Consider the following 23,895-nt stretch of genomic DNA (forward strand, 5'->3'; position numbering starts at 1 on the left):
GTCAAATTTTAAATTGCTGTGAAACAATCAAGAGTGAAACCTTCAGTCTCAACTATAAATGCGGCTCGGTTGTACAGGCTTCAACTTGACATGACAAGGACACATCACCTCTTCATCCCTCCCTTTGTCAAACAACAGCATTGTAAAGGGTTTTTTAAGTTATAGAATTTCTCATAATTTGTTTTCAAAATGCTTTCGGAACGCACCAAATTCGATTTAAATATTCTAGGGGAGACCCCCGTCGTTGTTTGTGCCGGGCTGATCACTTTCCTGAATGTCAATGACATCGCCCCCCCTAGCGTTAATACCTGGATCCGCCCCTGGTGGAGAGCTAGCAGAGTGGTCGCTGTTTTGTAGTTAGGCAACAGCTACGAACAAAGTATCGTCTTGCCCTTTATCATGTATTTTTCAACTTGTACTTCATGCAAAGAAGAGTAGTTGTACGTCAGTACACATCCATTTCTTTGAAAAGTAACTGTAACAAGTTACTTTTAACAAAACGGTAACTGTAACTGAAACTAGTTACTTTTTGAGCGAAGTAACTGTAACTCAATCACTTTGAAAGTAACCAGTGCCCACAACTGGAAGTTATGCTTCGCTCTAAAAGCCACTCGGCTGACGTCACCTATGTATACAGTCTATTTTCTAAAGTATAGCGTAGTTGTCTAAATCTTTAGAAAGTTAAAGGCATAAAAGATGTTAGAAATTGTTGCCCACATTCGATAAATGGATTCATAATTATCAAAATAACTTATAAAATGAGACCCTGATTGTGACTTTAAAAAAAAAAATATTTACATGAACATGAAAGACCAGCCACCAAATTAATCCTTTTTAGCTTTGGTTCAACGTCTGCAAATGTCTGTCTGGGCGATGCTTAGGAAAAAGAGGGTAGCTTCATTCCTAAATCCTAATGGATATAGGCGTCAGCCCTCCTCGATTTACAAGAAGGTATCTACGCTCACTTCAAATGCTTCCTTCTCAGCACTTATGTAAAAGTTGGTGCCTTTTCGTTGACATTAATGTTTAATCAGTGGAAGAAAGGTTTAAAAATATTGACAATGGTTTAAAAATATTTGGAAGATTTTACTGTGATGGATTTTATAGCCGGTGCATTATGACGGCAACAAATTATGATTTTCTTTGAGTTACGTAACCTAAAGCAGATGATCGATGCAAAAAAATAATAATAACAAGCACGTACACAGCAAAGAGTGATCAATGTTCTGATCTAATACTTCGAAAACCGTACGTTATTAGAGTAAATGCTCGTTTTTTTTCTAGGTATGGCAGAGCGAACAAATTCGCTCTCATAACGTTGATTCATTGTCTACAAACGCAAACAAAAGAAAGTGCGGACTTGGTAGATTGACCGAATCAGCATTTGCGTTGAAACGATGAAACTCTCACAAAACACTTTCATGAAAAATTGAGATCTGTCCAGAAAATGTGGATAGCCTACATTTTGCAAGTGGCATTTGAACATTTAGGCGACTGGAGAAAATTCAAGTTTGCAGTGATATGACGTTTTTGAATGAAAGCTCTTTGTATTGTCATCGCCACTTTCCAGTTTTGAAGGTAAAATAGATAAATATGTACAGTTTTGTTGTTAGAAAAGGAATTCATAAATTGCGTTTGAAGATCAAGGAATTGTGAGGTCATAAGTTACAACTGCTATGAATCACACAGCAAACAAAAAGATTTTTTATTTAGCAAATTGACTAAAGATCAGCGTTGCGTTCAAACGATGAAATTAGTAGCAAGTGTTTTGATAAAAAAATTGAAATCTACCAAGAAAATTTACTTCGGTTTTTCACGCCGCTTCTAAACATTTCCTGGGGATGTTACATTTACTGCAGCAATATGATGTTATTGGATGAAAGGTTTGTGTATGAAGTAAAATCCTGCGTCAGCACAAATCTTTGATTGACAACGCTAAAGCAGAAACCACCAACCAGAAAATGAGTCATACATTTTTGCGGTTTTGTTTTCAGACAGTTCTCGGCCAGCGCGACGCTCCATATGAGCAATAAAGAAACACACAGTCTTCTCCGAAAAGAGCAATTTAGCAAAATTTCACCAATTGCATTTCAAAATGCATATGTTTGCATGAAAAGTATAAGACATTGGAGGCCCAAATTTACACACAATAAAATTCGATGATATTTAGGAAAAGTCAAAAAAATCTGGATGCATGGAGCCAGTGGTTAAGCCGCGACAGCACATTTGAAGTGCTTGGTGCTGATTCAGCACCACCTGGGCAATATAGGGTTAAAGGAGGATCATCAGAAGGTCCTTATTCAAATGGAAATAAATTTTGTCACCAATTCATTTTAATTTTATTGCGTCATGTCCAATTCATTCTGATCAAAAAAGTTTCTCGGACTAGGCCATGAAGGGGGTCCACACAAACGAAAAATTTTTGTAAGGGGTCCGCATTAAAAAAAAGTTTAAGAACCCCTGCATTACGCTGACCCGGAGCTGAAGTTTCATAGTGACGAAACGAAACCATTCGGAGAAAAGTTCAAACGTGGCTTTCTCTCACCAGGAATTGCCAGCTGTGGCAGTTGTCGTAGCAACAACAATGCAGTGAGTAGCATTGTTGTGGAATTGCTTTGTGTTGTCGGATACCTAGCTAGAGACTTAGCGTAAAACAAGAAGTTGCGCTGCAGTTGGTTGGATAAATCAGCGTTTGAGAAAAACGGAAATAATTGTAACGAACACTTCACACGTGTCATGGAAACAGGGTGGGCGAAACATATTTTGCCCACCCGGCCGCAACTTTACAAAAGGTACCATTAAAAAATCCCCTTCGAAGTTTGTTTGGTAATTGCAGAAGAAAAAAGAACAATAGCACTGGTGGGAATCAAACCCACATCGATGAAATGACTATCTACATCACCGCCCCAACCCTCTGCACCAAATCAAGCAGTGGCAAACCGATGAGTTAATTTCGCTATTATATGCCTTTTTCTTTTGTTGCTCAAAGGGGATTTTTTAATGGTACCTTTTGTAAAGTTGCCACCCGGCCCACCCTATTTCGACGCCTATGGTAGTATACCGTATGCTCTATTTCTGATTTTTTGTTTGTTAGAAACGTTGTTAGTTTGCAATCGTTACCTTTAACAAATGGTAATAAACTTACCTTATAAATAGTGTTGATGCTAATGAAAAGACAAGTCAAGAAGAAAGTAATGCTGCTATCGTGAAAATGAGGAAGCAGAAAATTGAACTGCAGGTATAAAATGAATATCTAAGTTGCTTTTGTGCTTGTATCGTTGCATATCTGTGTGGGTTACCGGCATGTTTACAAAATTGATTGTTAGTTTGTGGGTGAAGGGTCTTAGCGATTTTAATTCATTTAAACATAAATTTTGAATGAACCTTACCGATAACTGAAAGTTAGAAAATGACTTCCTTATATTAACCAAAAATTATTAGTTATTATGAAACTTTGGCGTTTATAGTATTTGCATGGCAAGACACATAGAATATTGAATTTTTAGGATTTCATTACAGCCCTTGTTTAAACATACCAGTTTCTATTTATTGAGTGTTCAGTGCCTAGTCATCAGCGCACTGATGAGACCCAGAAAATCAAAATACAAAGGTTCACTTATTACATTTGAAAGTCTATTCGTATTTATGTAATGTTTTATAGATTGATCAGCATATTGATATTTCTGAACGATCAGCTTTTTCTAGCGAAGCAATCTACATAAAATAAATCGATTGAATAAAGACCTGCATTTAAAGCTTGGTTGACATTTGGTGTTCGTTTGAAGCATGGTGACCTCTAGTAAAAGGTCATGTCAACGCTTGAGAGATTTCTTCGACTGGCGGCTGATTTTAAATCGCGGCTGGAGCTGCAGTGCGAGTATCGTACGTTTAGAGCGTAGTAAACTTGTGAGCAGTGCAAGTACAAGGTATTGTGTAAAGCAAAAGCAGTGTTGCTTACAAAGTATTGCGTCCTAGTGTTGGGTAAAAACATTTCTGTAGATGATGATTTGCCCCAATAGCCTTGTGTGCAGTCAAGTAGGTTTCACATACTAGCTTACACAAGTATAATGGTAGGTCTAAGTTGCACTCTACTAAAACTGTAGAAAAGCTGGTTTGTTTGCAGTTTTAGATATGAAATAGGTTGGTTTACACCATAAAATGCACAGAAGCAACTATATGATGTTGTATGGTATTCCTTTCTGCATTGTTCAGTTTTGAATAACTGTCTTGTATGCTAAAATCTAGGTAAATGAGTCTCTCTCCAAAATTTTGTTTGCTACCTACACCTATGTCAGTAGTTGGCCTATAATGACTGTTTTACCTTTAGTTGTAAATCTACAGTAAAACAAATACAGTATAATAAGTTGATAAGAAGAAATGCAATAAATTTTCTGTCCCTGGTTGGAATAATGAAGTTAAGCAGGCTCATTTCATTGCCAGAGAAACTTACAACATGTGGGTGAAAAATGGGAAACAACGGAATGGTTATCTGTATGAGTTGATGCAGAATAAACGAAAGGAGTTTAAAAAAACCTTTTGCCGTTGTAAAAATGCCTCTGAACAACATAGAGCTAATGCACTTGCCTCAGCACTCAACTTGGACAGCTCACAAAAGTCATTTTGGCAGAAGGTAAAAAAATCTACTTGCAAAAATAGTTCTCTTTCTGTAAATGTTGGTGGAGCAAAAGGTCCTGAAGCTATTGCTGAGATGTGGAAGCATCATTACAGCTCCTTGCTAAATTCCAGCAAAACCAACACTGAAAAAGAATTTGTTAACTCGTATATTTCTTCTAAGGATAAATATCATAATTTTTTCAATATTTCGTTGCAACATGGACACAGTTGGTTGGTCCCTTGCTTGCCAAACTGCCATTAAATCGAGCTGCTGGTGCTGATAAAAAAGTTTCAGCTGAACATCTTGTTTATGCTGATTATTCTATTCGTTTTTATATTAGTGTACTTTTTAATATGTGTCTTAGTCATGGTGTTGTACCAAATTCTTGCTTGGACACTGTTCTAGTCCCAATTGTAAAGAATTTGAATGGCGACATTCAAGATTCAGGTAACTATAGACCTATTGCTGTAGCTACAGTAATCTCAAAACTGTTTGAACGTTTTATTTTGAATCATCTATTGCCTTTTTTGAATACTAGTGACAATCAATTTGGGTTTAAGTCTGGCCATAGTACTGACATGAGTATTTTCTTATTAAAACAAGCAGTGTCCTCTTATATCAGTCATGACACTCCTGTATATTCTGTTTTTTTTTTGATGTTTCAAAAGCCTTCGACAAAGTCAATCATCATTTATTGTTTAAAACGCTTATCACACGCAACGTGCCTATGTATTTTGTTCGCTTATTGAAATACTGGTATAGTAAACAAACCATGCAAGTGAGGTAGGGAGGTCACCTGTCCCAATCATTTAATGTGTCCAATGGAGTCAGACAAGGTGGGGTGTTAAGCCCCTATCTTTTTGCGGTATATATTGACCAGCTTTCTTATGAGCTCCATAAAACAAAACTTGGTTGCTATGTTGGCAACTCTTGTCTAAATCATATTATGTTTGCTGATGACATTTGCTGCATCTCGCCTAGTTTGTGTGGCTTACAAAATTTGTTAGATGTTTGCCACAAGTATGCTGTTGAACCTGAAATTACTTTCAATTCTAAAAAGTCATTTGGTAGGCTATGTTATTTTCCCCAAAAAAACGTTTATCTTTTACGTGCTCCTCTGCTACATCTAGGTAAATCTGAAATTGTGTTCACGGACTCTGTAAAATACCTGGGTGTATTGATTGAGAGTTCTCTCTCAGATGAAAATGATATTTCAAGGCAGGTACGCTCTCAGTACTGTGCTGCAAATAATGCAAAATCTCATTTCGCTAAATGCTCACCCGCTGTAAAAAACATTGCATTTCGCTCTTATTGTATCATTTGTATGTCCTTTTACGCATCCCAGTTGTGGAACAAGTTTAGATATTCTAGTATAAAACGATTACATGTTGCTTACAATGATTCTTTTAGAATATTGCACAACTTGCCTCGTTATGTCAGTGCCCGTGAATATCAAGTAATGAATAATATAACAACGTTTGATGCTTTATTGAGGAAAAACATGTTTTCGTTTATCAACCGTTGCATTCACTCCTCCAATCGCTTTATATCAGACCTGATGTCATCTGATTGTTTTTATCGCTCTGAATACTTTCAATTCTTCCAACGCTCATTGTATGTAAATTTGTAACAGTGGATAGCCTAGCCCATTTAGTGAAATTTTAAATCGACGGCATCCAAAGTGGCTCTCTGTGACCTTTGTGCATTTGCAGTTTGTGTATTATTTCGTTGTTTTGTTTTTAGATATGGACAACTTCGTCTGACGCAAATAAATAATAAAATAATAATAATAATATCCGTTCAGCTAACTGCAGTACAGGAGCCTACCACTGCTACAGTTGCTGCTTGTTAGTGTCAAGTTAATCATGCCATTAAAGTGCTGTGTTCCACTGTGTAGACAGCAGCATGAGCGTTGTCAAGACCTCTTATATAGGCCACCATGGTTTGAAGGATAATTGTTCTTTGTGTCTATTAATTTTTTGATGCATGAGATGTGTGCTCTTCAGGCAAAATCACGACACTCAATAGTGCAACAACTTGCAGCAACAATACTGATTTACACCTTTTTTTAACTTGGTAATTTTCAAATAATAATTAGGCCTATTACTCTTTTTTGCGTGTTCTTGTTCAATTGTTTGGTGTGCGATTCTAAACCAACGTTTATTGTTCTTTAAATGACTTTAAAACTATTGTTTAAGATTTCAAAATGCCCAACAAAGCATTAGTAACTACAGACAGAGACCAACTGTTTCGATCTTAGGGATCTCTTCAGTGCACTGAAGGAAACTTTCCTTTATGTGATTTTTATCAGAAACAACTACAAGAAAAAAAGCAACATCGAAAGAAGCATGAAATGCCAATGTTAGTTTCCACTGATGCGACCCCCGTTAGTTCTGATGGCAAACCACGATTGCCTTTGACCTCTAAAAGAGATATACCTTTACCTTTAGAAGAGAGCAGGAATATGAACAACAAATATCATTACGGTATGACCATGTAGCTTTTAATTGAATTCCAAGATTCTGTTTGAATATTAATCTGAAACTTCACTATGGGTGAAACAGACTTTTATTCTTAGATTAGAAACTATAGGCCTAATTACTTCTGTTTTAGGACGTGTTTAATTTGTTTTGCGTGTATAGGTTTTTATAACCGCAACATCAAAACATGATGAAAGCTTGTTTAAATTTTTTCACCAAGTTAAATATCCCCAGATAAAACTTCTTCACAAAAATTTTCATAAATAATATTTTTTTGATTTTATCAGTGATCGAAATAATTGTTCAGAGAAATAGATTGTAACAATTCTAGCGTTTGATAACCGCAAATCAACGCAGTTGTAATGTTGAAGCCTCAACTAAATGATCCCTTAACTTGCAAATCACAACGATATCAGACTGATCTTTGGAGAAAACCTTGTGTTCTGTTTGTCAGGTGCTTATGACAACCCTGGCCTTGAGAGCGAAGTGCAAAACGTGACGAGGATCAATGTTGTTCCAAGCAGCAAGCCACTAACCACTCTTGAAAAAAGAGAAGAAGATTTTGAATCGTCAGCTAAACATGCAAAACACGAACGAGAGCACGGTGTATCCTTCCAACAAAGTGACACTGAACGCAAAATGGCCATGTTGGGTAAGAAGAGCTTATTATGATGGATTTTTTTATTCCAAGTGTGTCATGTGCTTAACCCACCCCTCCTCACTCAATTCCAGACAGAAAACCAGTCGTTTTTTACAATGATTTAACATCTGCAGACGTTGAATCATTATAAAAAGCGACTGACTTGCAGTCTGGATTAAAGTCATCAAGATAGGCATACGTTCTTTGCATTTAGCAAGCTTATTGCGAAGTGATTCCATTGATAGGCTTAGCGCTTTATTTTCATCAAAACATGAACTGATGCATCCAAGCTCTATTAGCGTAAGGACGTAAAAACATATAGCACCACGATATGTGATGTAATTTGTATTCAAAAAACACTTTTTCTTTGCATTGGGACAAAGTTAAGTATTTTTCCAACAATATCACCAACTACTATTAACTTTGACATGGCGTCAGAAACAAGCCTTTGTGGACTAAACATGATTTTGACTGATTTGGGTTCTGATCTTGTTGATGTTACTAAAAGTATAAACACCTCTGCTTTACTGAGTACGTCCTTCTTATGTATTACAAAGGGATGGCTCACAGTGCTGAATTTGATCTCGACTCTGGTGATGAGGAAAAGAACAGTTCGATGGCGATCGGACCTCGACCTGCTACTGCCAGAACTATGTCGAAAAGACCAACATCATCTGTCATGAGATCATTTGGGGTATGGATTGCGTGGTTCTTCTATTGTTGATATCAAAAGAGCTTCGTTTGAGCATTGTGCAGAGGTCTATCTTTTTACCATCACATAATGTTAGTGGTTTTTTGCGAGAAAGCACTTTTACCAATTGATTTGCGCAAAACTTCCCTATCTGCTGTAATCTACTCTGGCCTTTGCCTCGCTTGGAGCAAAAGATCTACATCGAGAGGTTAGTGAGAAGTGCTCATTCGTCGGCCTCACGTGTATCTTCTTTTCCATGTAGGCTTAAAGTTTAGAGTTAATTATTGCACGTGAAGACATTTTACGCAGCGTACCTGTAGGCTAAATTGTGAAAGTGTTTCGTGCCAAAATGTTGCATAATCCATGGGGTAGCTTGCCGCTAGACTACAATTAGTTCGTATTTTTCCTGAAGGGAATTAAGCACAGTTGGAACGCCAAACTTCCTCCAGTATTCTCTGAAGGGAAAAGTATCTTTGAAGCAGCTCCTGCCCCATCTCAAGGATACACCTTACTACATGACATATCAACCCCTCCTGTTACTCTCTTAGCCAATAGTAGTTCTTTTAGCCGGGAACTATCACCAAGTAGCTCATCTCTGTCGCAATTTTCAACGCCCCGTTTTCCTCAAACTCACCTCACAAATGCAGCTCCCCATACGCCAGGACTTGTAAGATCTCGTGCAGTGTCCTGGTTTATATTTATGGTGTTGGATTTTTACATTTGTGGTGTGATACTAATCATTCTTAAAACAAAGTTTTTAACAACCTGTCGTTTGGGTTCATTTACAAGGGAACATTGTGTTGTTTGTTATGGCAGAGTTTGATGGAGAATGGTTGCAGATTAGAACAGACCAACCTAGTTTTGATAGCAGCAATTTCCTGACTCATTTTATAATAATTGCTTGACAATTTGGAGCATAAAGTTTTGGCAGAGAGTTTGCTTTGTTAAACCATAGACAGACAAATTTGAAACTGTAGAATAGGTAATTTAAGATTTTGCGCATGAATACTCTGTATCAAAAGCTTTTTGTATGAATCATTACATCAGAAATTTCTCTCTTCAGTCTTCATGTAAAGTATGCCCAAAAATTCTGCAATGATACATAGAATCGACCAACATAGTTACATGCATGATTTGATGCAGGAAGTAGAATATGGGAGTTTTGTGGAACAGGCAGTTAATGCTATAGTGAATGAGGCTCGAGAGACTCCATTTCCAGTTGTAATCCCCCGAAGAAGATCAGGAGGAGCAGAGGATGAAGAAGGAACAGAACAATTGCTGCAGGTTATTGAGCGCATGTCATCAACAGTATTATCCGTAACTAACAACAGTAAACTTGGCCCTGAATTGAGAACTTGCTTTAGGAAAGGCAGTTGGATATCTCAGATAGAAAGCAGTGATTTTGAACGTGGCTACCGGAACAATAGAAACAGCAACGCGACTAAAATCTTAAAGTTTGAAATGGACGATGTTGCTTCAGAGCAAGATGGTTCACCGTTGTAAGTATGTTGCAATTTCTTTGTGGCGTTAGAAAAAGAGAATAAATTTCGTTATTATCTGCATTTTTTGTGTCCATGAAAAGTTTTTACAACAAGTAGGCTATTTCGGTCTCAGGTAAACCTCAGGTCTTATTATGTTGCGGTAGACTGTATACTTACTTTGCTATAGACCGCCGGATTACCATTCCGTGGTTTTCTTTTTAACTTAGATCAAGGTGTTGCGACCGTGCCAAAATCTTTATATTTTATAAATCATTTTTCTCTCTAGCACGCTTTAACTTGTGTTTTTCCGCTTTTACCTTTTATCAGAGCCCTGCTATGTTATGGCAAGTGGTCTTGTTTTTGCTTTGATGCTCGGAAGTAAAATACATGATGATGAGATGTACAAAGCTTTGCGCTCGTTTAGTAATTGTCTCTATGAGATCTACATGTGTTCTGTAGGGCTGCTCCTGGACGAAAGAGCACCTGGTCAAGAAATACAAGCACCACCGGCAGTAGAGGTCAGCTCCTATCTGGTTTCGATCCTTCAGAGGCAGGAAGAGTTACGAGCTCGGCAGGTGGTTGGACCAACAGATCGACCAGCGATGAGATATGCTGGTTATTCGTCAGAATGAAATGGATTTTAACACGAATGCAGTTTCGATTATTGAGCAGAAATCTCTACTCTCAAGCAACAGCTATTAAGCAGATACGTGAGAATCTGAAAAGCGAGTTAATGGAAAAGAATAGTTCTCCAAAAGTGGAAAAAGACTCCACACAACATCTTCCTCCTACAACATTGCAAACGCAGCAGTTAAGTTCGAAAACTGGAAAACAATCGAAATTAGACGACGACGAAGACGACATAGTTGAAAATCTTCATGATTGGGATATTGTGTCCGACCTTTGTCGTCAGCTAGATTACGTGGTCAAGCAAGGACGAATGAAAACCAATCTTTCAACTCCCGATTCATCACAACTCTCATCTGAGAACAGTTTCCGCGCAGTGATGAAAATTGTTCAATTGGTCATGTGTGAAGAAGAACCTCTAAACGAGCTCGTGTGTGCGATAGAAGATCTCCTCCATAAGCATCAGATTGATTTTTATGACGAGAGCAGCTCCATGAAAGCACCTGACGTCAGAAGGTCATCTCGGCAGGTAGATGATCTAGTCAGATCCCAAGTGTCATTCAAGAATCTCCAAGCACAGGAGTCGGAGGTTTTGAAAGCGTTGGAAAGCGTTACTGAAGGCAATTTTGAGGTATAAGTTGTCTAAGTAGGCTATCAGGTGCAGAGAAATAGCAGAGAGTGTCGTATAAAATTGGTAAAATCAAATTCATTGTAAAGCTTTTGCTGCACAAATACGTCTTCATCAGTACATTATCCTTATTCAAATAGAACGATACAGATAATGATCACATACAATCCAGAAATACACAAACTACAATAATCTGTTGTGCGTGCCCAAATAATACTTGTCCTTGTTTTTTTTTAGTTTATTTTACCTTGCGTTGTGCTTTTGCTTGTAGTGTGATCGTAACTCCGTAGGCCTACAGATATAATGCAAGTCATTAGCCTAATGATAATTAGCTATTAGTAGGTCTAGCACATTGGTTTACAAGAATGATTTTACAAATTGTACATATAATGGACTTTGCCTTCGTGTAACGTGAAACTTAAGCACTAACTTTACTGCTGCATTTTTCCTACGAAATGAGACAATGTTGACTTTTTACCTGAAAGTATGAAGATCACCATGTTTAAACCTGTGAAGTTAAGAACATGCATTTTTTGTACTGAAATTAGTCTTTGGTAATTTAAACGTTCTTTACATGTGCTAATTTTACCTGTAGTTTGATGTAGTGTTTATTCTTCACTTGGTAAAAGTAATCCTTTTGAGTTTAGTAAACTTAACCTGATCTGGGTCTATCTAACATTTGATAATGTGCTAGCAAATGTGGAGTGACTTTACCTTAGTTATCGACAGCAATAACCCTAGTTATCAAATCTATCAACTAAATTATGTCGAATTGACCATTGTGCAGTATACAACTTAACTTTAATTTGCAAAAATAACGCAGGTTAGTTACAGTTGCCATGATAAGTGCTGGCTGTCCAAATATGATTTGTTACTAATACCAGTTTATGATTTATGCTAGAACGACGATTCTGAAGATAACAGAGACAGCGAACACGATATCCCTGAGATGAGCACCGATGATCTGGAGAAATTCTGCATGCTACCCGCACCCCAGGTATTGGTTATAGTTGTGGATAGGAATTTTAATGTTTTTATGTATTTTTTTAAAGTATTGTATGTTTTTTTAAATATTTTCTTTGTCATTTTTCTTTGAATCGAAGTTTTATTAGCTGCACTGAATGTCCTGCTTTCTACGCTTGACTTATTCCATGTAGCACTGGTGGGAGAGTCCAGAGGTTAAATGGAACCGGGGTCGTTTTACCGGTCTAGAACCTTTTCAAGGGCCTAGGAAAGAAGAAAACACAGCCGGGAATTTGCATGCTTTGGGGTCTAATTGCTTTCTTTAGAAGTGTTTTTGTATGTGTTTTGTTTTGGGCCAGGGCTCTCATGGTTACAAGGCCCAAATCGTTTCAACAGCACAACCTATTACGATTGTATCACTATTAGTTACGTCATATTAGAAGTTATTGATCTTCTGCTATGACATTTGTACTATGCAGGGTTTCACCATGAAATGTAGGATGACGAGAGACAAGAAGGGATTGGACAGACACGCCTACCCAACATACTATCTTCACCAGGAACGGGACGATGGTAAAAAGGTAGATATAGATTTAGTATAAAGTAAAGAAATCTCGTTGAATCCTGCACGTTTCTCTCTGTCTCTCATCAACCACGAATCATTAATAGAAATATTTATAGCCGTGGGAAAGGGAGATAAAAGAAAAAATGCAACATTGATAGAAACAAAAATATTACATGTTTTTGTTCATAAAGGCTGAACAATTAAACATGTTATATATTTTGTGAAGCACATTATTGCAGAAATTTGTCTTTTTATGCTTTTCCTTGTCCAGTAATATTTGTAAATGTGATGAAAGGTTTTCGCAGTGCAATTGGACGCTTTCGGTAGACAAACAACGCATGCAACTCGATGCAATGCGATCATGTTCCTTACCCACCTGCTTGTGGTGCATCCGACTTCGCCCAGAGAGTCGGTGTTTTCTTGTATTTGTTGGTTCACCTGGGCAGGGCTAGCAGAAGATTTACTTCGGGTTTTGATGATTGCGCAAGCATCCATCAGCCATTCCACTTGAAAAAAGTACTTTTTTTTTTACATTTGCGACGTTAAAATGATACAAAAATCACAACTTTGCTGACTGTAGGCGCGGTCGAGCTGTTGTGAATAATGTATTCCCATGTACGGTGTATTAGATTACGTTTTGATGGATACTTGGTAGAAAAGGATTTGTAATCGTATTTGTTATATAATTTGAATTTGTTAATCATTACTGGCTTTATTCCTCAATCCCGTTTGTATATCTTTGAAACATTCAAGTAAGTCTTCACAGAGCACTAACATGTCTACCATGAACGAATATAATAAATGTTGCTTTTTATATCGCTTTACGATCTGGTAACGTTGAAGCAATGTAACGAAAGGAAGGATGTCAGCTAGGTTTGTATTTCGTCGACTTGATTGTCTGACCGTGTGATAGAGTACTTTAAATAAAGTTGTGAACCATCATGTGGATTTTCACAACTTCAATTCTATTAAAACGGACCAAACGATGTTTGTGTGTAACATTAGCGCATTGTTATAACGGCGAAGAAGTCTCTTAGCCGCCGTTTTCTAGTTGTGTCAGTCTAGATTAGAATCTATATGTTGATTTGCTAATACATCAGGTTTTCTTTCAAAGTATCGATTTTTTTTTCTCACCAAAACAACATCAGGAGATTCATGCGTTGTTGCCTGCTGCGTGGTCGAGTTCTGAGAATGTCTGCCCCAGACAACAAAATCCGTCATATTTACGTTGATTCAACGTCTCCAAACGGATTTTTCTGTCTTGGGGCGCGACAATCGAAAGGACGTCGGTTCGACACCGCTCCGGAGCACGCGGCTGTATCTCGGCTAGAAACTTAATGGCATGATGATAATGGAAGCAGGATGGCTCGAAGACTACATCTCCCTTTACTGCTTCCAGTTGTCTGTTGCGATGCATCTGTGATCACAGTTTACTGTACTTTGTTGCCATGGGCCCAATATGAACCCAAGTGTGACGCATTGTGATGACGCAGTTACGTCTCACCGATGAACCGTTTCCAGCGGACCGATGCCATTGCATGGTTTCAAATTCAAAATTGCTTGAAGCAAAGAAAGATGAAAGAGACCAGTACTCATTATGTCATTGCTGCCTTGCAACATGTTTGACACAAAGAGACCCACAATCCCACATACAGCCATACAAATCCGTTTGAAACGACTCACACGTGAGAAGTAGCAGTGTCATTTGCACGTCTCATATAGTCATATAACAGTAGCTTATGGCTCGCCTGGTCAAATTTCACTAAATGAATATGTGATTTTTAAATTGCTGTAAAATGGCTTAAATTTGAATTTAACCTACTTTAAACAACAGGTTATTTTGACAGTTTCATTCTTTTCATAATATGGCGCTGTCGAAAATAATATGACTTGTTATTTAAAGATCTTTTTACTTGCTGGACGGAAGCGGAAAAAGAGCAAAACGTCAAACTACGTCATTTCCGTCGATCCAACTGACCTGTCAAGAAACGGAGAATCGTTCATTGGTAAGTGGATCGTGTTGTATCAATACCTTGAACTTGACTGTTCGATGACATGAGTGCAGTAAAGAACACTTGATTCACGGCATAAAGGTCCAGCTGGACCTTCGCAGCGTGGACTAAGATTGTTCTTTACTGCGCTTGTTTAATATGAACAACATGAGGATGAGCACTACTTGGAGACTTTTCTCTTCTACTTCAGACTGAATGAAAAGAGCTTCATGCTCATTGTTCCTTTCCTATATTACGATCATGATGTGCTTTGGTTTTTTTGTTGTTTTTATGACCCTCATTTACTGTCTTGTTATTGTGTAGCACCAAAGGCACCTGAGGGTGATCTTCAATAGCGCTAGGCTGGTTTTCGGCAGGCTAGACAGTTCTCCGAAGGATTGGTCTAATCATTGGTAATGCCTCTCTATTATCAGTGCTGGGCACCAAACCCATAGACTGAGTTAATTGAATGATTTCGTTGGAACCTTCGTGAAGGGGCCCCTTGCAGGACATCACCTGGAAGTACCGCATCTTCGTCCAGCTTTGCTGTTGCAGTGGGGTTGTTAAGTCTAATTGTTACTCTGAGATTATTTAATTTCAATTAAACTTGTTGATTATTCAACACGAACTTTCTCTTTCCAGGCAAACTTCGTTCCAATGCGATGGGCACCAAGTTCACAGTCTACGATAACGGTTTGAAGTTCAACAGCCCCGATGTTGCTTACGACCATAGAAACTTGAGGGAGGATTTAGCTGCCATTTGTTACGAGACCAACGTGCTTGGTTTCAAAGTAAGATCTTCATCATTGTGAAATTATTCAGACAGAGCAATCTTCATGGCGCCAGCACAAGACTGACCGGCCATATGGGCGAAACACGTGTCTATTGCTGCCAATTGTTTCTATACCCGACTGCCGAGACACAAGCGTTTACTTGTCGAAGGCTTCACAACATTCGACGTTGTACCCACTCGAATTACTAACCATTGAGATAATTGCAATTTTTGTAACTTTCCGATTCTATGTTTTGGATGCACATAGCATGCGCTTATCGTTTATGTATTGTTGCGACATTTAAGACCTACTGATATTTTCTAAATATATTTGTACCTTATCACGTGACAGGGCCCTCGGAAAATGTCGTTGGTGATTCCTGGGATGAACAACGCTCAAGAACGGGTCAAGTTTAAGCCAGTTCATGTGAGTCGTCATGTAGAATGAAAGTTACGTTACAGTGTAGACCAGAGGTAGGAAAACTTATCAGATGGCGGCCGTTAACTTTTCAAAATTAAACAATGTCAACAATATTTTTTTCTTCTTCTGCTGTTTAGACTTTAAAAACTGATTTAGGGTAATTTTGCTGTGCTGAAACCGAATCTGATGTTAGATTTCTTCTTTCACATCAGATTTGTGAGATAATGATAATAAAGATACCTTATTTTTGCCAAAAGTAGAAGATTTAACATTGTATTTACCTCCAATATGTGCAGCGCCATAGCGAAAGATTAGTGTTAGACAGGCCAAAATCGTTTGAATAAGGCTTGATTTAATCTTTGTGGTTTCATGCAAAACATTGACAAATAGGTACCCGGGTATATTTTTAGCTTCCTTTTAGGCTTGTCATTACTTTTTTATTAATGATATTGTTTCAAGAACAAATTAGTGTCGAAATTGTGGTTAATGGATGAATTTTAGCTATTTATGCCTTCCATGGAATGGATCACTGGATATAGCACCACGTATGTCGTATATGTGTAATATATGTAAGGTCAAATCTTCCACTTTTGGTAAAAGTAACAGATTTTTTATATCTCAATGTGGTTTGTAATTAAAAACAGGCGTATTTTGGTTACAACAAAGAACATTTTTTACCAAATTTCTTTTTCTACCAAATACCAAACAACGTTTGTGTTGTTTTTGTTTCTTTGTCTACGCCGCTTCTTTCCCACAATGCACCAAGCAACTAAACGCATTTTGTCAACAATTTTTTTCTACACGAAACACGTAGAGAAAACTCTTCTAAACGATTGTTGCTCGGCAGGAAAACGAAAGTATACTGGCAAGATGGCAGAACAAGAACATGGACAACTTGATAGAACTTTGCAATAAACCTCCAGCTTGGAATGAAGGTAAGCTGATGTTGCCAAATTCCATTTTTCTTAAAGAAAGCGCTAAACGTTAACTAAAAAAACATGTACCATGAGGGTGCACAATTCTCGCATCTGGTTTTTTCAAATGCCTGTCAATCACAGGTTAAGATTTGCTGCTGCCACCTAGAGTAGTGGCATTGGTCATCGCTGGTAAGGTTACACATTGTTGGATGGCATTAGAGTGTTTCTATATCTTGTGGATTGAAATTTTTATGTCTGTATTAGGTGATGACCTTGTTACATGCAACAACGAAACCAACTGACTCTAGGTTAATGTTTTATTGACAGACACACAATCGTATGTGTTGAACTTCTTTGGGCGGGTCACCCAAGCCTCGATCAAAAACTTCCAGATAATCCATGCCAGCGATCGTAAGTGGACAAGAATAACTTTTATTTTATTTTTTCATTGCAATTCCGGTTGTAGCCAGTGGTGACATAGGGCCTACAACCGGTTTTGACCGGTTTGCGCAAACTAGATCTTGAAATCATCAAAGATAAGCTAACCAGCTGCTAAACCAGAACAGGTTGTTGTTACAACCTGAGCCTACATTGATTGAGTTCCTGTGTATTTCTTCTTGGAATAGAACCCGGTTTGAGATAATTTAGGATCAAGTCACTAAAACTGATTTGTAACGAGTATAGAATACTTGCTATTGAAGTGATCGATTTGTCTGGATTACGAGGCTTATGTTGAAGAATATCTTTATTTTCATACCACACATTCGCATAAGGATCGCACGGTATATCCCGAACCAGTGTCAATCATTCGTCAAGAATATGAATAAACACATTATTCAGTTAAAGAGTTGAAAAAGTTTGAAAAGTGATAACAATCCAAACAACCTAGTTTGCCTGAAACATTTACGTTAGCCAACGTTAACGAAGTCTTCACATTACGTAACGTTAAGGATAACGTAAGTGACGTAGTAACGTAACGTTAACATTGTCGTGAGGTACTCTCGACCTGGTGAGTGCGTAATTTTTCACGTAGTTTCCTATCCCGTTCTCATTGGTTTCCACGTGGAGTGATATCTTTAACATGAATTTATTTCTATCTTCAGCTGAGTACATTGTGATGCAGTTTGGAAAGGTGGACGACAATGCATTCACGGTTGATTTCAATTACCCAATGAACGCGGTGCAGGCCTTTGCAATTGCTTTGTCTAGCTTTGATGGTAAACTGGCTTGCGAATAAACACGTTCGGTTATTGGACTTGACACTGGGTAGGGTTAATGTGCTTCAATGTTCGCATACCAAGCCTTGAAGTGCTTCATCGAGTTGGAAATTCCACTGTGCTTTTAGTTACGATAAGTTTACTGTGCATTCCAATCGAATATTAATATTTACCTAAAACCCATCGTGTTTGTTATGTATTGATTTTATGCACTTTTTTTAAGTTAACTATTACGGTTTCGTAAAGTTTGTTTGGAGTGTATTGGAAAATACTTTGAAACACTTCAAGTAGAGAGAAACATCTGCACAGGCAAAAATATGATATGAACTGTCTGGTTTATTGCACAATTTGAGGTCTCAGGTTACAATGTGATGCTATAATGTTGTTTTCGATCTTTTTTTGTATAATTTTGTACTAACAAGAATGCGATGAAATTATGCGTTATTTAATGTCAGAAACAAACCCTCCTATGCTTGTGAGTCCTAAGGCTAAAAATAACACAATTCGTAGTTCATGTAGGCCTACAACGTGTCAGAAATTTTAACTACATGTAAGAAATTGTAATTTGACTATATACTGTCTTCATCTTCATTGCTATAAGTGAATTTATAGCATTTAGTGCATTTACATTAGGCCTGAAGATAAAGACAGTATAGTTTTGGAGACATTTGCTGAAGATGAGTTTAGTATCTACGTTTTGGACACTTTCTTTTTTGATTAGATTAACCAGACGTTCCCACCATTTTGCTTTGTTTTGTTGCTTCTATTCAAAAACGATTACTCACTTTAATGTTATTTTGTATGGTATTTTGTTTTTCTGGTTATCCAATAACTGTTTACACTGTGAATCAAACGCCTCTTCTACACCACTGTGATGTTTTGTTTTCTGATAAACTGGAACTTAATCTGTGTTTTTGTTAGTTTTCTTTGATTTTTTTGCACTTATTTGACTTCTAACTCGTGGCAAACTGTCACATTAGTTTAGAAGGGAGCATTTGCTTTCATGTTACATTAGAGTTAGACAGACATTTAACTGCATATGGTTTATTTGTTATAAATTTTACATTTATTTGTTATAAATCACTTGGTCATCAGACCACTCCCAACTGACGTCAAGTCCCGACTATTTGTGCACAAGAGCAGGCACACCTTTTACATTGCAGCAAAAGTAAATCATTTCACTGACATACATTGTTTGAAATACAGCTTAAATAACTTCTATCATGTATTGTTTGTTCAAAGCGGCAGGTTCTTTCAAAAAGTTTGTGATAAACAATTTTTCTAAAGAACATTGAAGTTTTTAGTCAATGTGCCTCGATAGATTGTGAAATTCTGGCGTAGTGGGAGAAGTTTTAAAACCACTGGACCACTGCACAAGACAAATGAGAGCAACAAAAGTGTAGCCGAATCAGAGAGGATGAAGTTTTAGTTGCAAAAGAACGCAAGAAAAGTTGTCTGATTTAGCCCATAAAAATTTTGCTTTTTTCCATGTCATATTTCGTCCATCTTTATGTGCCACTATTGTATGATAAACCATAGCATTTTTTTCAAATGTTTTTGTTTTTATGAATTGGCATACGTGTCTTGATCCAGAGAAGCACAAACAGCTAAAATAAGTACAATTTTGTAACGCCCTTGTTACTCAAAAGATTTTTCCTCGTAGGTTAGTGATGTCATCATATGAGTTAGTTTGTGAATATAATCACGTGACAGCAGACACATTCTGTGACGTCACAAAAACATCATCCGTCTTCTGCTACTTTTCTGACAGCTGATGAGTTATTTTGGTTCTTTTTTGAAACTTACAAAACATTTGCGAAGAAATTCAGCGACAGAACAAACGCACAAATAATGAAAATCTTTTCATAGTTTTATAATAGTCTTCAGCGCTCGGTGTAAACGCTTCTTGTTAGAATTGGAATAACAAATTAGGGTTGCCGTAGTGAAATTCGGATTTTTCTGAACAGGTCCAAAATTTCTAAATAATTCAGTATTACACTTTAAAAATCTAAATGACAGTATTTCCACAGTAGCTACCATATTAATTGTTTCTATACCCGACTGCCGAGACACAAGCGTTTACTTGTCGAAGGCTTCACAACATTCGACGTTGTACCCACTCGAATTATTAACCATTGAGATAATTGCAATTTTTGTAACTTTCCGATTCTATGTTTTGGATGCACATAGCATGCGCTTATCGTTTATGTATTGTTGCGACATTTAAGACCTACTGATATTTTCTAAATATATTTGTACCTTATCACGTGACAGGGCCCTCGGAAAATGTCGTTGGTGATTCCTGGGATGAACAACGCTCAAGAACGGGTCAAGTTTAAGCCAGTTCATGTGAGTCGTCATGTAGAATGAAAGTTACGTTACAGTGTAGACCAGAGGTAGGAAAACTTATCAGATGGCGGCCGTTAACTTTTCAAAATTAAACAATGTCAACAATATTTTTTTTTCTTCTGCTGTTTAGACTTTAAAAACTGATTTAGGGTAATTTTGCTGTGCTGAATCCGAATCTGATGTTAGATTTCTTCTTTCACATCAGATTCGTAGGTTAGTGATGTCATCATATGAGTTAGTTTGTGAATATAATCACGTGACAGCAGACACATTCTGTGACGTCACAAAAACATCATCCGTCTTCTGCTACTTTTCTGACAGCTGATGAGTTATTTTGGTTCTTTTTTGAAACTTACAAAACATTTGCGAAGAAATTCAACGACAGAACAAACGCACAAATAATGAAAATCTTTTCATAGTTTTATAATAGTCTTCAGCGCTCGGTGTAAACGCTTCTTGTTAGAATTGGAATAACAAATTAGGGTTGCCGTAGTGAAATTCGGATTTTTCTGAACAGGTCCAAAATTTCTAAATAATTCAGTATTACACTTTATAAATCTAAATGACAGTATTTTCACAGTAGCTACCATATTAATCTGCTAAATACAAAAGTTTCTGATACGAATAGAATTTCAAGCGTTTAGAAGAATTACAGTGGGTCTGGGCTATCTACTTGTACACGTAGCCGATATTGAAAAATATAGGTTACGCACTTGGCAACACTCCGAGAAAAAGTAAAAATGTGACATGGAAGATATTTTATCATACATTAATCAAGAACAGCTGCAGCATCATTTCAAACTTTAGCAAGAATAGAGCAGTAAGAAACGCTTTTGTAGGTCATCTGAACTTTTTAAAGCAGAAGCTCTCAACGTTCTCAATCTGATTTAGGCTACCACCTTGTCGCTGTCAAAATACTGTAGCCTATAATTTTTAGATCTGATTTTGGGCAATTATCGTGTTGTTTGTATTTTATTAAGTAATTTTACATCCAAGATAGATAAAATTTAATCCCAGGAGTAAATTTATTCTCAGTTGAGAACCTTTGACAGTGACAATTGTAGTTTCAATTCTTTTCTACAGAAAGAAATATCCCTAAACAAAAGATCAACTGACTGATTCTTGGGGGACCCGGACATTTCACACAGCTACACAACACAATAGCTTTATGTAGTAATCCAACAGTTGATTTAAATTCTAATCGATATGGGGAGTGGCTTTTGGAAGATAGGGTAGGTATAATTGATAAGCTAGCTTATGTGGCAAGATAATTTACAAACAACGCTACTTCAACAAGTGGAATTCCATTTTGTCAATCGCGGCCAACTGGCTTGCAAAGGTTCTACAGTAGGTTATGAGAAACCGCTAGGTTTAAGTTTTGAAAGCTTAATTCTCCGCGATAGCTGACTTTATTAACAAAAAACCGTCAAGATCAAGCGACTGCGCTGCTTCGGCTTTCGTGGTGTGCTCTTGAGCAACGCACTCCAAGGTTGCTCTCCATTAAGCGACAACTAGTGGATGGAATAATTTACAGACAACACTATTTCAACAATTATCAGGAACTTCACTCTGTCAACCTTGATGACCGGGCCTGCGTCAGTCGTTTAAAGCCTTTACAAGTAGCCTATGCGAAGCTGCCAGGAATAAGCTCTCAAACAAGCGTCTCAAAGTAGTGACTTACGTCAGAACTCCAAGATTAGCTTGCATCAGATCAATTATAACCTAGTTGAAGTTTTTTGCTTTCCACATTCATAACCATGCTAGGCTATGTTTAAGAAATCGCTGTTAAAAATAGAAACGCAGAAAACAGAAGAGATTTTTGAAGATACAATTTCGCAACACTCCATATATGCGCATGGACAGCGATATCTCAAAATCTCTGCAAACACAGAGCTCACTGGATTGGAATATTATTTTCTCAATATCACAACAACGCCTAAGTTTTCTAAAATGGGAATTAGGCAAATGTATGGAAGCTTTGGTTGGTCATTGGCCAATATAGGAAAACAGTGACCTGTTTGTACTTGTGCGCGGTTAATTACCTATGGGCTGTGGTCAGCAACGACAAATGTAGTTTATCATTAGCTGAACAATTAAAAAATGAGATGCTGTTTTTGAGGTAGGGTATATTAATTTCTAAAAAATAGTAAAAATTAAACAAATTGAAAAACTTAAAACTCGTAAAAAGGCTGAAGAGCACATTAGCCTATGTAGGCACTAGGCAACTGTGCTATGTTCGTATTATTGTTTTTTTTTTAATCAATATTACATGATAGAAGTAGCCGATTTTAAAAGTGTTTAGTGCTGTAGATCTTAACCCAATCCTGTTTGTTATTGCAAGTTATTTCAGGTAAAAAATGGGTTTGATGCTAAAGTTTATATTTGCTTGTATGCTTGCTGTTCTTTGGTCTGAAGCAGAGGGAATCTATCAAGGAACGTGTTCCTTTGGACCAAGTATAGATAGCGTAGGTAAGCTGCTATTTCTAAAGATTACTTGAAATATAGGCCTACCCAATATTAAAGAGTTGATAGGCTATACTATAAAAGAAAAGATGGCAGTAAAAACTACAATTTTAGTTACAAAACCAGGCTGCGGGGTCTGGCGAAAGATGCATAACTCCGACTTCGATTTATAACTGGCCGACTCCGACTCTGGCTTCAGTGTTGCAAGATTTTTCTTGGTTGTTAGATTTTTTAACCACTGCGACTCCGGACACGCCAAAATCCATTCTACTCAACAGCCCTGTACAAGCACTTAACATTTTTTTTACAACGCAATTACTACGCGAATGTTTTTTTTCCTTTCTTTGTAGTTGCACAGGAAAAACTGTGTAAAGCCAGCCAAGCCGAAGATTGCAAAGAGAAATTGGAAGAAATGCGGATGAAATTGCAAGCAATGGAAAACACATTGGAAAGTCAACTCGTGGAGATTGAGAAAATAGAGAACAAAACCGAACAACAACCAGGTTTGTAAAGAATGACTTGTTGAGCCTGGCAGTATACTGCTAATTTACAGATATCGATAGTTGGCATAAATGAAGTTGCAACAATTTAATCTCGTAGCATAATTTATTTAGAATCGATGTCATTATAACTTAGGCTAATAATTGCATTTTCAGCAGCTAGCACATATACAAAATAATAAAGAAATCATTGTGATGGATTTGTCTTCAGCAGTTTTCATCAAGAGTTGTGCGGCCTGTTCAAATGGGTATCTCAATTTCAGTCGCTAGGGTCGATCGCTTAGACTCGTAGAGACTTGAGTACAATAAGTGTTTAGGATTCATAGCGGCGAAAAACAGATAGGATGGCTTCTTCGAGAAGCTCAACTGGTTAAATGCCTGCAAGGACAAAGAGATAGTCCAATGGTGTAGGTCGCAGGCATCCAGTCACGATACGCAAGGCGTCATTTATGGCAGTGGACACTACGGCCCCAAACAGGTGCACAGTATTCTGCTAAAGCGTAAATTAGTGCAATGGTGGCAACGCGCAGGGTATCAACTCCTGCTCCTCAGCCTGAGTCGACCAGTCGCCTAAG

General features: G+C 37.5%; 1 protein-coding gene across 3 annotated transcripts in view; it reads left to right on the plus strand.

The window, feature by feature from the left end:
- Positions 1-19,229, plus strand: part of LOC145770300 (uncharacterized) — a 32,722-nt gene extending 13,493 nt beyond the window's left edge. The window contains exons 1-15 of one of the 3 annotated variants that reach the window (XM_082581900.1): positions 1,500-1,578; positions 3,157-3,238; positions 6,927-7,101; positions 7,550-7,747; positions 8,293-8,429; positions 9,570-9,925; positions 10,367-11,165; positions 12,064-12,159; positions 12,605-12,706; positions 14,594-14,696; positions 15,324-15,472; positions 15,806-15,880; positions 16,722-16,809; positions 17,119-17,202; positions 17,895-19,229. In XM_082581900.1, the coding sequence (XP_082438026.1) occupies positions 3,212-3,238; positions 6,927-7,101; positions 7,550-7,747; positions 8,293-8,429; positions 9,570-9,925; positions 10,367-11,165; positions 12,064-12,159; positions 12,605-12,706; positions 14,594-14,696; positions 15,324-15,472; positions 15,806-15,880; positions 16,722-16,809; positions 17,119-17,202; positions 17,895-18,028 (2,523 nt within the window). In that variant the 5' untranslated portion in view covers positions 1,500-1,578; positions 3,157-3,211 and the 3' untranslated portion in view covers positions 18,029-19,229. Of the gene's footprint in view, positions 1-1,499; positions 1,579-3,156; positions 3,239-6,926; positions 7,102-7,549; positions 7,748-8,292; positions 8,430-9,569; positions 9,926-10,366; positions 11,166-12,063; positions 12,160-12,604; positions 12,707-14,593; positions 14,697-15,323; positions 15,473-15,805; positions 15,881-16,721; positions 16,810-17,118; positions 17,203-17,894 lie in introns of those variants that run through there. The other 2 variants (XM_082581898.1, XM_082581899.1) reach the window with 2 other exon arrangements.
- Positions 19,230-23,895: the final 4,666 nt, after the last annotated feature.

This window comes from Aplidium turbinatum, chromosome 5 (genome assembly GCF_918807975.1).
Source record: "Aplidium turbinatum chromosome 5, kaAplTurb1.1, whole genome shotgun sequence".
Classification (NCBI taxonomy): domain Eukaryota; kingdom Metazoa; phylum Chordata; class Ascidiacea; order Aplousobranchia; family Polyclinidae; genus Aplidium; species Aplidium turbinatum.